General features: G+C 47.4%; 3 protein-coding genes across 3 annotated transcripts; 2 read left to right on the top strand and 1 right to left on the bottom strand.

Annotated features, from left to right (window-relative positions):
- Positions 1 to 780: 780 nt before the first annotated feature.
- On the top strand, positions 781 to 1,801 carry PHALS_11271 (uncharacterized protein; the record flags this gene model as incomplete). Its single annotated transcript, XM_024726839.1, has 3 exons — positions 781 to 1,080; positions 1,295 to 1,433; positions 1,527 to 1,801. 3 exons carry the CDS (start codon positions 781 to 783, stop codon positions 1,799 to 1,801), a joined length of 714 nt encoding a protein of 237 aa, XP_024577475.1.
- A 2,437-nt stretch (positions 1,802 to 4,238) lies between these two features.
- Positions 4,239 to 4,688, top strand: PHALS_11272 (uncharacterized protein; the record flags this gene model as incomplete). Its single annotated transcript, XM_024726840.1, has 1 exon — positions 4,239 to 4,688. The coding sequence occupies one exon, from the start codon at positions 4,239 to 4,241 to the stop codon at positions 4,686 to 4,688; it is 450 nt and encodes a 149-aa protein (XP_024577476.1).
- A 4,191-nt stretch (positions 4,689 to 8,879) lies between these two features.
- On the bottom strand, positions 8,880 to 9,135 carry PHALS_11273 (uncharacterized protein; the record flags this gene model as incomplete). The annotated part of the gene is made up of 2 exons (XM_024726841.1): positions 8,880 to 8,961; positions 9,023 to 9,135. 2 exons carry the CDS (start codon positions 9,133 to 9,135, stop codon positions 8,880 to 8,882), a joined length of 195 nt encoding a protein of 64 aa, XP_024577477.1.
- Positions 9,136 to 13,520: the final 4,385 nt, after the last annotated feature.

Consider the following 13,520-nt stretch of genomic DNA (forward strand, 5'->3'; position numbering starts at 1 on the left):
TAACAACCACGTTTTCCGATACGGAAATTATGACTTCGCTCGGTTCACCGGCCCAATCACCTTTGTGGTCGAAAAGTCTAGAGCACTTGCGTGACTTCAAAGCACCTTTGTTTGTACCGACAGGGAGGTGTGTACCAAATTGAGGGAGACAAATTTGTGAAAAGTTCAGACGTACTCAAAATACTCCACTGGTACCTTGTGGATCTTCAACGACATTCCAATGAAGTTGCCGAAGAACTCATTTAATACTGGTTTGCCCAAAAAGGCACACCACCTGTGTACATTACACCAGTTCACGTTCTAGGAGGGCTTCGCTCCCACAGCCGTTGAGTTGACTTCAACCAGAAAACGCCCCCGGCTTTGGTTATGCTGGAAAAGCGTACCCCGCTTCGCCAGATCCAGTTTACTGGGCAAGGCAATTCGGTGGTTCATCACCGAAAGTGTCCCTTTAGTAGCGTCATCCCACCCTTTATCAAGGAAAAACGTGAAAAAGGTAAGCAAGCCCCATCATGCTTAAACGCGAACGATACAGCCAGTATCCCGCCTGCTTTTGACGCCCAAAGCGACACGAGTGACCGTTCACCCATGGCCGACGACTCTGCGTCGAATAGTTAACAACATAATGAGGAACATTCTGACCCAGACACCGATCGACGTACCACGATGGACGGTATTGAAGCCGCAAATGTGGCCCGACCCAAATCGGATTAGCCTCATGGGAAAATACCCAATTTTCCAGTCAGCTCCATTCAAGCCGCCAAATTTTTGCCGGTTCGGATTATGAAGGCAAAGCTAATGGTGTTTAGTGCCGCCGTGGACCCAGCAGTAGATCTACGACGTTTTCCTTCTTTTCAAAACGAATATTCTTCAATTTCCTCACTTAATTCTTATGAGTGGTTAAGTGAAGGTTTAGATGGACCCATTCCGCCATACCAAAATGTCATAGCGTGCGACAAATCGATTGAGCCGCCGCAGTCTATGGCTTCATTTGTAATACTTACTGAAGTAAGTGAGGCTGTTTATAATGGGGCCGTCTACCGAGGCAATGTTGAGCAACTTTCCCTTAAGGAGCTCTGCAAAGTAATTGAAGAAATCTTGGGCACTTTTATTATTTTTTTTATTAATATCAAATATATTTAATTTAACTTTTTTGTAAATTTTTAAATTAATTAAAATATTTTTAAGACGGGTGTTCATATCTACTTGTAATTTATGATTTTTTTTTTAAAAATCCGATTTTTCGTCAGTAATATTTATAACATAGTAATTCGGTTATAATTTTTCTAGATTTAAGGATCCAGACATTTTGTTGTCGACGGTTCAAGCTCAATATAGTCCTCACCGGGTCTTGCTTGATTCCAGCACGGAGGAAAATTTCCACCACCTCCGCACCAAGGCCTTCGGGCACGCCGTACTTCTGGAGTTAAGCACTCGTACCTATCCATTAACCGACGATGGAATTTTTTTTGAACGAGTCTCTACTCTATATCCTAACCAGCCCGACTATGACTTTTAGACCGTATTAGGGCAACTGTGTCCAAAGCAGTCCCAATACGGGCTTAAGTTACGACTGGCCGAGGCTGATCTAGCTCTGCAAATTATCGCTTCTAGTATCAATCTGGACCCACTTATATTAAGTGTCGTCCTTGGAAGGGCAGCATCGGCACTGCCACACCCGATGTGGCTACTCTGGGATGATTCGACTTCGGCTGCCCTCACCACGTCACCCTTAATGGTTTGCATTTTGGCTGGACCTCTTCCCACTGCCCTTCGCGAGACATTAAAAGATCTAGGAGAGTAGGCCACTAAGGTGATCACTCCAGCTCTCACTCATATCTGATGTGCAGTGGGCCATACGGGTTTACTCTCTTAACGCGAAAGGTCTAAATAACGTCACACAACGCACTTTGAATTTTCGCTCTAATGATTCTCACTTTGTAAAAATTAAAAAGGTAAAATTTACGGGTATCAGAAGTCTAAAAGAATTAAACACCATTGAAGTACGGATTCACGGCCAAACTCCAGCTTTTGGTCACAAGATAATATGACTATATATACTTGTGGCGGTCTATTATTGACGCCATCATGCCCAATTCAAGATCTTTGTGACATAACGTGTCGGTATGTGAGCTCTTTAGATCACCTATCTCGGTATCTACTTACTTAAAGCACTCTTGATGCAACTGTCACTTGTATCGACATTTTCTACGCCCCGCCAACCAAGTTAAAGGTCCGACTTCCTTACTAATTTACCCCGTCATTTGAGGACGATTGGCAATATATCGTTCTAGGCGATTTTAACACCGCTTTTTCAGTCAGCTTGATCAAGCTCGTCACAGTAACCGCAATTGACTTCAAGGTCGAAACAAACTCCTTGAGCGGATGACTGCACTAAACTTGGTGATGCTTGTCGAATTCAGCACTCGGACCATTAAGAGTTTACAAGTCCTAACAGCAGCTCTCGCATTGACTACGTCTTAGTAAGCTCTAGACTTTTTTAGTCCGTCTTTTTAGACATTTCGGCGGGCACAGGTGACCACTCCGGAATTTCTTTCAGGCTCGGATACTCCGATATTAAGCCACTAAATCGGACTCCCTGAAAATGCCCGTCATGGGTTATCCAGCTGCCTGAAACCCGAAGATTTTTGCAGCAATTTCCCCTTGCCTGAGCTGGCGGACTCATAATGGGCCCCCAATTGAGAATCTTATAATCCGGGATGTCTCTTGGACGAACACAAGCGGAGAGCCTCCATATTTCTCCGGAAGTTGATTTTAGGAAAAAAATAGCGGAAAGAGGTATTGGAAATCTTCATCTTAAGGTGAATGAGCTCCAGCACTTGCTAGCCAAAAATCCTTCTGCTGTTGACCCAACGCAACTTGCCACTGCTAAGGCTCAACTCAAAGAAAGATTGACCGGGCAAAACTACTATACATCGAAGCACAAGTTTACCTCCGACTTATAAACACCAAACGCTGCTCTAAATTTTTCTTGTGGCCGCCTCAAGTACTCCATAAAACACACATTCCTGTGGATTCGGCCGAAGACCTGGAGTCAACTTGCGCCGAATTTTCGTCCTTCTGGTCTGGAGTATACTGCTCGCCTCCAAACTCGTTTGATCATGGGAGACCCAAATGGGACAGTATCAATCTTGCTCGAATTCATCAGGACACTACAGCACGTCTCGTGCCAAAGGATCAGGTTTACTTGGACAGCTTCTTTGCGGCGTTTGTCTTTTACTGGGCATTAACTCGTACTGCTATTGAGAAAACTCAAGGGCCAGACGGCTCACCCGTAGAGTGTTACAAGACGGACACACCTCTCTGGAGTCGAATATTTGAGGTGTTCTATGCTGCTCAATTGGAACGCGGGAAAATGACTAAGTTTCAGCGGCGGACCAAGTCTCGTTGCTCTACAAACAGGAAGATCGAAAACCTTCCGGTAGCTATCGTCCAGTTTTAATACTAAATGTGGATGCCAAGCTGGGCCCAAAAAGTTAAACACACAGACTTGGCTCCCTACTCGGCAGTTTGCTTCACTCATATCGATATGGAATCATCCCGGGCCGCGATAACCGCCACGCCCACCTGCGGTTTCAAGCACGGTCCCATTTGTTCGCAAATGGTGGTTCCTCTGCTGGCGCGGTTTTTCTTGACTTTCCGAAAGCCTTTGATAGTGTCGTCTGGTATGCACTTGACATGGTTTTGAAGCACTTTGGATGTAGTGACTCATTTCGACGCTGGATTCGAGTCCTCTTTCCCGGCACACTAGTTTTCTTAATTTTCAACGGTCGACCACTCGACCCATTTGAGCTGGGTTCCGGGGTTCGCCATGGTGATCCTATATCTCCGACACTTCTCGTACTATTTATTGAGCCATTGCTCAAGTATGAACGAGTCCATCTTCATGACTTTGGATTTCGTATCAGATCAACAACTCACGCGGTGACCAGTTTTGCTGACGACTGTATGATCTAAGCTATACTAAAGTCTTTATACAACTCGTAGAAATTTTTGGTGAGGCCTCCAGTATGCGTCAAAACAAAACAGTGGGGGTTATTGTGGTAGGAAATACTGACCGCGCTAAGCTACTTGAAATTTTCTATGGTTCAAGCTTACCGACGCTGACCGCCTACGACACCTTCTAACAAAGATGGAAAACCGGTGCTCAATTTTATTTTATCGCGCGAGGGCTTTACGCGGCAAGTAGTCATGCTTCATCAAGTTATTCTACCTGTTCCATGGTATACCGCGAGCGTCCGCCATACCCCGGCACAGGATTTCAAGACCAGCTTTTACGGCTTATTTCGCGCTTCATGTGTCGGTTTAAGACATCAAACACGCTGCTCCGCGACTGGTGGGTACTTCCCTTGGGCCAAGGGGGACTGGGTTTGGCGCCCATTCCAAACACGGTTCGGAGTTTTCAAGTGTTTATGATGTGCAAAATGATACTGATAGGCAGATTAACGCCTAATGTCACTTCTTTGGCAGATCCATTCATCCGACTATTTGATCAAGCTATATCATCTTGGGGGGAACATTTCGACATTCTGTATACACCCGTGACTACAAGTCCAGACTATGCAATTTCGCGCCGTTTATGGATCGGACTGGCATTGGGCCTTACTGGCACAATGTGCTTTCCACTTGGCACTCCCGCATTCGGCGAAAGCTCACAGACTATAGATTAAATTTGACAAGCTAAAAACGCCCATTTAAAATAATGTGGATATTGCCTGTGGCTACCGGGGCAGCACTATGACTGGGACTTCACGGCTGCTAAGCTTTAATTGAATGCTAAGGGATGTTTCGCTCAGATCAACTTTCTCGAGTTTGTCCATTTCCGGTGACGCTATCCAAACCAATTTGCCTGGGGTCGTATAGTGAGCGAGCGTTCGTGAGCCGTTATTTTGGACATGGCAGGAAATCTACTTAATTTATTGACTCCTTACCCGATGGTGCCCTGCCAGGCTTCGCACTATTACGCTGCCAGCCACGCCTGGGTTTTGATGCTCATGAAGTATCGGAGCTTAGTGTGGCTCGTATTCGCTCAAAACTCGCTGAGTTCTCAGTGCCAGCGTTGTCCCTTTCCCGATTCGGCGTTTCAAGCAGTCCCCCTCAGTCAATGTGGGTAAAAATAGGCAGACACGGTCTGCCAGTCTATTCCAATCTGCTAAACAGGCTACAGCATAACGCTCTCTTTAATTGCTATCGACTTCAACACCTACCCGGTACTCAATCGATGTGCCATGACGGTTGCAAGGTTCTGGAAACGTCCTTTCATCTTTTTTGGTACTGTAACTTTGCCGTGCAAGTCTGGGCAGACTGGATTACCGATTTTCAAGACTATCATCTTGGTGCACATGAATGGGATTCAGTCTTTTTTTAAAGCTGAATCCCGAACCGGCGGCCAAGGCCCGCTATGGTTGTAGCCTCTTTGTGGTTTTCCACATTGTAAGAACAGTGATTTTCCGGTGTCTATGGCTACATCAAAACGAGTCCGCTTTCATGACTTTCGAGCCAGGGTTATGCACGTTTAAGCTCAAGTCAAAGTCGTCGTAGTGCTCCACATTAAACGCTACTATTAATATTAAGCTCTTCTATTTAAATCCCAGAGCCACTCAGGACTTCAAAGGCGCAGTCTGCACGAGCTGTTGGCAACCCTCCACCTTTCTCAAGCGCTGCCACTATGCCCCGAGGCTACGGATCATTAACGGCTTTCTCTGTGTGGCAACAAATTTGGCGTTTTCACTGGCTGCAGTACTGCGCTGTGACCACCCTCAGAGTTTCCCAAACCCATTTTCCATGTATCAAGAATTGGGTACTTTCTTACCGAAAGGAAAAAAAGAAAAAAGAGTATACCTCTTTGATTTTCCAAACGGGACAAAACGTTCTGGGTATTGGTCTTTTTTCTTTCGAATTTAGTCCTTTTGGCCTTTATCGGATTCGAGAACCTTGAGCTCTGGCATTTTTTGGTGTTTTCTCCTACTGTACAAGCCTTTCGAACCCGGTTTACTAATGCGTCCGTTTGATGCCACAGTCACGATCCACGCCACAATTTGCGCTGCCATCTACATTGCCAACGTTAGCGATCTGCAAGCCATACGACACCGACTATTAGCGTCTCGCCCAAGGGCGTCACTAAGCGTTACGTTGGACTTTCCCATTGAGAATTTCACATATCCCCGTTGCCTAGCAAAGGTATTTCAACAATTTCTCCACGACAGTACCAATGAATTTACCGCAAGCAAGCAGATTTTAGACTGTTTAAGTAGAAACCAACCCTATGCCCCAAGGCCATTTCAAGCATCACCAGACACAGCCCAATTTTTGGTCGCGGGGGGACTCGAACCTGCAGTCTTCAACTCGTCCATGCAGTATCGTAACCACTCCGCCAGAACACCGAATGAAATTTTGGGTGTCTTGACCCCTATCTGGGACGATCAACTTGCCCATCCTATACTTGGAATTTGTATAGACTCCATTTATCTTCGTAATTTTGCCAGATCATAAGGTAACTAGGCATCGTGCCGAAGAATCAGTGTAATACAACTTATTTCTCTGGCTCGACAAGTTAAGCGAAAAGACGCTTTTCCGCCCAATGTAACGGGGAATTGCCCGTTCGTAAGCACACACTTTCTGGAGTAGGCTTAGGTCAGCTTGCACCCAAGTGCGGGATGCGACTTGAGAAAATCTGGAGGCGTTCACCAGCTACAGGAACGCACCTCCGGGAAAGTTCCAATCAGTAGCCAAACAGAGCGCTACCGGCTTTTGTTATGAGGCTGCTGAGTATCCTGCCGTTTGAAACGACAAACGGAGCGAAACTTATCATCTGGATGAAGTTAGTTGAGAAGGCCACAAATCTGAGCATTCTCCAGACAGAGAATCAGCGTGTCGTGCTTTTTGGTCTTATGCGATAAGGCTGCGCGTGAGTATGTTTACGAACATGCATAACCTCTATGAAAGAAGCAATCCCATTATGAAAAGTCAAAGCGAGGGTATTTGCACGGCCGAACCAGTCGTATCTGTGCGTTTCAAATTCAAGAAGGCAGAAATTAATGTACTATCTATTCCCAGGAGTAGGATAATTTCAGACGCTTTTATGGCGGCAGACCCCTTCTGTTGGTGATCACACATTTCATCTTCATGGAGAGTCTTAACACAGGCACGACTCGCACCGAGACCGTTCACATCTTTTCCACCTCGTTCAAAGCGACAGTGGGTGACACACTAAAACGCTTAGCCGCGAAAGCAAAGTAACATACTGGAAGTGGAGACATTGCGCCAGAGGGAATGGACCTCAGATATTCAGTAGAAAGTAGAGATCTCTTGGCTTCTGAGCAGCTTTGTTGGAGGAGCGGATTCTTCATCTGTGGCAGTACAAACATAATGTGTCTTGCGCTCCTCCTAATCTGTTACCTGAGAGTTATTTAGGGCTGTACTTCCTCGCAAAGTCATCCAACAAGTCCCTCGCATTATATCGTCGGATCACCAAAATAACAGGGCGGCCTATTCGAGAAGAAATGGGTTCTGTTTTCCATCGGGCAGGTCGTGTGCGACGAGTTGCACTTTGCACAGCAAAATTTATAAGTCTAAGAGTCCGCGTTTATAATTGCACCGATGCTGAGTCAGGGTGCTGCTCTCAGAAGAGCTTCTACTGTAACTAGGTCTCCTTCAGCTCTGCTATATCAATAGTACATATATCAGATCAGTACGACTAAGACTAGTACTGAATACATCAATTTTTCGATCTCTATAATTCTGACGTTTGGCTTGAAGCCCAGTGTCCTGCTGACATCGCTTTTTTTAAAGTATCGTAATCTTCATAGTTGGCCTCAATACTAATGAATATGTGTTACATTTGTACATCTTTACCGTGTTGTATATAGTACAAATTTACTGAACTTAGAAGATTAATTACACAAGAAGATATTTCCTGTTCCGTTACGCATCAAATGTTTGTGTAATAGCAAGTTCCTTCAAAACACCAACACCAGCTGCTTACATGTCCAGCAGTTGGTGGAAGAATTGCTTGACAGTTTTGAATTGACCAGTATCGAAAGCTTGACTTACCGTTGTTTGCTGCACACTGGTACCAATACTTGCTGGGTGTATATACTTTAGATGCACAAATAGCAATCGGTCATTGGTCGGGTGTAGACATGACCCTGTGTCAAACCATTAACCATGAAGATCCACTTATCACAGCCTTATCGTGCGTGTGTGCATCACCATAAATTCCTTTTGATATAACCAGTCTGATCACTTTGATAGCTACCCCAGTCCCGTTTCGAGCGCATCCGACAATATGATGTCGGTCGCTTCAGTTGGTTTACTGCTTATTGAAGCGTGCCGCGTTGTAATAAGTACGACACACAGTCTAGCTCAAAGTACAATATTTACCATATTTCTTGTCGCCATCATCGTCTCAGGTCATCATTGCTAAGATGGGGTACGTCCCTGAGCAAGGAAGCTCGAAAAGTAGGCAGCTTAAGATGCACAAGATGACCGCTCAGCAGAGCTTGCAATTACTCTTGCTTCTGATTATACCCAAATTAACAACACTGCTCTACCTGACCTATCGTTTGTCTGCTGTCGCTAACTCCCACTTAGATTGTTTACACTCGGGTTGCCCTTCTGATGTCAAGACTGTCGCACCGCCGCTTGGCTGGGTGACTGCAGTGCCTCAAGTGTGAGTTTTTAAGCGTTTCCACTCTACTAAACGACTAATTGGAGCTATTTGATATTTGTACAAGTCGGAAAGGCTGCCCATCAAAATTTGTCTTATATAATATCATACTCATTTAGCTGATACTTTTCAAATCCTAAAAAAAGGTGATTCTTCACATCACCCCCGTTGTGCCCTTCAGATAAAGTTTTTTTCATTCTTGCGCATAAGGACACTTTCCCTGTAAAGTGGGTCCAATAGCTTCTCGTATTCCGCTTGGATAGCAGTCAACATTTCTGTCCCCAGTAACCAATATATCGGAAACGATACTCGGGGATGGTCACGTCGATCAAACACATGATCTTTCCCTGCTGGCGATCAACGGTCAACTGGCGCTCCGCCGTTGCATGTTGCTCTTTCTTGAACTTGCCGCCAGCGATTTCGAGAACGCCGTGCTCTATCAACGTCATATGCACCAGGAACATGTGAAATGCAACTCAGTTGTTTTGCGCAAAAGGAAATTCTTCCAATCAATATCAGCGTTCTTTTAGAATGATCAATTCTCTAGTGCCGCGCCTTGTGATGCAGCAGGGATGTCGTACCTCTTTCGCTTAGAAAAAGCTTAGTTAAGGTCGGCGACCTTCGTTCTGTACTTGGAACCAGGACGAGTGTAGCATGTTGCAATTCGCCTACTCCAAGAGTAACTACAGCCTTAAGCCAAGGCTAATTTTTGCTTAACATGTAGACTCCATTTCTGGGTTTTATCTGCGGCAAAGGCTCCTTTATCTAAATCTATAGGGTTTCCTATCTACATAGTGAAACCTAATTATATGTATAACTACTGGCGGCTCCAGCTACGTACTGATTTCTTTTTTAAGTGTAGCAACACCATTTTGTGACCCAAACAATCTTGTGTGATCCTGTTACACCCTCCCCCATCAAGATTGGGAACATCTACACTTCACATTCAACAGTCGCCTCGAACGAGACTCGCATGTCTATGACACCACAACATTACCAGGGCCTTCTTACATTTGTCTGCTGAATGACCGTGTGTTGAAGACACCGAAGACACCCAGCCTCGCTGGTTCTGAAAACGCCTACGATCAGAGCCGTTCTTCGTCTCTTGCACGCGGTGCAGCTTTGGACAGCGCACCGCGCCCGCCATGGGCGATGGATTACCTCGTCGTGGATTTGGAGGAAGTCGACTACAATTCGGATACTCCATTCCTAGTATGGAAAGAAGAATAGGGCGAGGTGCCCAAGCGGCGCGACGCGAGCCCCACTCAAACCTTGCAGACACCGTGTCCGTTCCCTGATCTCCCTCATTCCGATGGAAGCGGTATCATTGCCAACCATTTTGACGAGACACAGATGCAGCAGCCGGATGCTGTCAGCAGGGCCGCTCTTATGCGGGCACATCCACGGTCGTTCCTTGACCCTCGTGTGGGATGCGGTTTTGCTCGGCGAATCCCGCCGCAGAAGCGAACGACGCGATCACTCGATCATTGGGCGTCTACGCGGTCGAGCCCCCGGCCAATACACAAGCGGAGCTTGAAGAACAAAAAGCTATCTGTGCTTGCTACTTGGTACCTCATAAAACCCCGATGGATACGGACCACACTATCCTTCGTGCTCTGAGAGGAGGCACTCCTGTACCCGCGATGTGGACAATTCCTGTGGTGCTCGCCCCTGGCAAATTGCTGCAGATGACGACGAAATCTTTGAGCGATGGGTGCAAAGGCACTGGAAACTTTCCTTGCTGCACAACTTACAGTTGAGCCACAGCGAGGTGGACGCGCATGTGGAACGCCATCTTCGGTTTGAGCGAACATTACTCATTGCGCGTCGTCTACTTCTTTCCCTGCGACGCATGGGTTGCCCCTCACGTCCCGCGAGATCTGTGGTCTCACACTGGTGAACCTGCGTCTCCAGTAGCTTAGGGCCATAGCTCGAGCTCATCTCATGGCCCTCCGGCTTCCCTGGCGATTGTGAAGAAGCGCCGGTCGTACGACGACGCGGAACGTCATGATTTCTCTGATCATAAGCGTCCACGACCTCTGGACAGTCCTGCCGAATTGGCATCACAAACGCCGACGAGTTCTCGAAGTCGAGGTATCCTCGCCACTTCACAAGATTCTGGTTTTTAGCCTGGCGACAACGTCGACCCACAAAACGTTTCACGTGATAGTGGACACCACTATTCTCGTCGAGAAGAGTCGGTGGCGGACGATGACGAATGGTTTGATCAACGTCCGGTAATTCGCGATACTATTAGAACTCATGCGGACGAGGTCCGTCTCAATCGGACTCCGCTGAGCATCAAACTGGGGTTGTATACCGCTGCGCGGAAGACCTCGAAAGCTTGGAGCATTTTGTGCACCGGCTGCCTCACGTTGAGGACATTCGCGCTCTGTCAAAGCGGCCCCTAGCCGACGGTGGAGCGCTTTGCGCCGTTAAGATGGAGATTATTGCACTTCGTGCTCAAAACCAGTTGCTGATCCAGCTTCTGGAAAGATGAGCGACTGTGGGCCTCGCTCCGGCGCCAAAGCTTCCGCGTTTACTTGTGCCGGATCCCGGTACGGCTTGAGCAAGCTCACATAAAACACCGGGTAGGTGCGCATCCGTTTCGAAAGGTTTTGCGTATATGCAAGGCCACGCTTCGCCACAACCTTCAGAGGTCCAATAGACCGTGGACGAAGCTTTAAAGCAGAAATTGCATGGGTGGGAAGGCTCTTAGCATTATGTAAAATTTGGCATCCGACCGTAAAGTTGAAATTTTTTCGTCTGCCTGATCCGTCTGCATGTTCCTTCTGCATGTCTTGGCTATCAGTCATCACCTCGCGAACGTGTCGTGAGACACTCCGTCTGGTAGATAGGAAGTCATCGACTTCTTTGCGCACATTTAGAGGGCTAACATTAGCTAGCCGCTCAGCCATTCCTCCACACCAAGCCCTGAACCATAGGATGGCGGCATCAATGGGACGCGAGGATGAACGAGCCCGTTCACGTAGAACGGCGTGTAGCTGGTGGACCAATGCACAGCATTGTTGAGAGCAAACTCTATTAGTGACAGCATGGCGATCTAGCTTCGGCGTCGCAGCGGAGACGGTGCAAGGAACGATCCCGACGACGCGATTCACGCGCCCAACTTGGCCATCGGCCTGCAGATGGTTCACTGTTGACATATCCAGCTTGGTGCCCAGCACCCTGAAGATCGTCGACCAAACCTTTCCAGTGAAACGTCGGTCTCGGTCAGAGACAATTGACTTCTGCAGTCCATGTTGTCGGAAGACACGATCCACAAACAGCGTCGCTGAACCGACACCGTCGATGGTGTCCGGTACCGCCGCTAGATGAGCCATATTGCTCATACGGTCCACAAAGACCACGACACCCGTGCTGCCCGGCCAGTTCTTCGGCAGACCAAACGCAAAGTCCATACTCATGGACAGCTAACACCTGGTGAGTACCGGCAAACTGGCCAGCGGTGCTGCCGCATCCAGAGACGGTTTCACCCTTTGCCACGAGTCACACGTACGCACATTGGTGCACGTCCATTTGTACAGCTTGGGCCACCAGTAGTGGCAACTCACTGAGCTGTAGGTCTTTTCACGACCAAGATGACCACTGAGTGGGGTGTCGAGTGCCTCATAGAGAATATGTATTTCAAATCCTCATCGCGAGGAGCCACAATTCGTGGCGTATCCGTCGAGTTAGTGCTATAATACAGCAAAAAACTTTCAATGAATATCGGTGTAACCGTGCACGCAGTCGCGTCGACAACTAGTTTCCAAACCCCTTGCTCCCGAGAGACTGTAGCAGCGCTACACACATATCATCACCCGCGTACGCGGCGCGTTTCAACTCCGTAACGAACGACGTCACCGTCGTGACATGAGCAAGCTCATAATCTGGTCTGCGTGACAACGCATCAGCCAAAGCATTCTGCTTTCCTGGCTTATAGTTCACATCAAATTATATTCTGCAAAGAATGGGAGCCACCTGGCCAACCTCTGCGAGAGGTGAGGCGAATAAGTCTCAGTGCGTAACGACCTATGATCTGTGTAGATCACGAACGGCTTGGAGCCAAGCAGGTGCCCTGAACATGACAAGTGCATCGCAAGTAAATCCTTGTCGTAAACTGGGTAGTTCTTCGCCGTAGGTTTGAGCTGGAGGAGACTCGAACGCGATTACTCGATCTCGCCCCTCAGTGTCTGCTTGTAGCAGGGCAAAGCAGATAGAAAAGTCCAAAGTGGTTTAGACAACACTTAAGGAAAGATCAGGGTGTGACAACGCCAGTACTGACGCATGAAAAAGACTGTCTTTGAAAGCCTCTCGATGCTCGGTGTCCCAAAACCATTCTGCATCATTCTTAAAAGGTTTGGACAGTGATCGTGCCAGTTCTGCGTAGTTCTTGCTATAATCTTGAAAGTAGATGGCGCGAACAAATTATTAGCGCAAGTCCTTTTGATTCTTTGGAACCAGCCAGTGTTTAATAGCCTTGACTTAAGCGGGATCCGCTTGAAAGCCACGCTTCCAGATAAAGCACCCTTTAATTCTTCAGGCCCGAGGATGTACTTGTCTGCATTAGCATACAGCTTATTCGTGCGCATGCAGACAAACACCTCCATCCTCCCGTGCTCCGCAAGACTGCGGACGAAGATATCGTCGAAGTATTTCTGTGCATACGTCTGGTGGGGACTGAACAACTGCATCACAAGACGATCTAATGTTTCTGGTGCATTTGACAGTCCTTGAGGCATCTCCAACCACCCCCAAAACATGCGGCTCGGGGTACTCACCGCTGTCAGCGGAATATCACTCGCTCTCATGAGCAATTGGTAATACCCAT

The sequence above is a fragment of the Plasmopara halstedii genome (assembly GCF_900000015.1).
Source record: "Plasmopara halstedii genome assembly, contig: Scaffold_526, whole genome shotgun sequence".
Lineage (NCBI taxonomy): Eukaryota > Oomycota > Peronosporomycetes > Peronosporales > Peronosporaceae > Plasmopara > Plasmopara halstedii.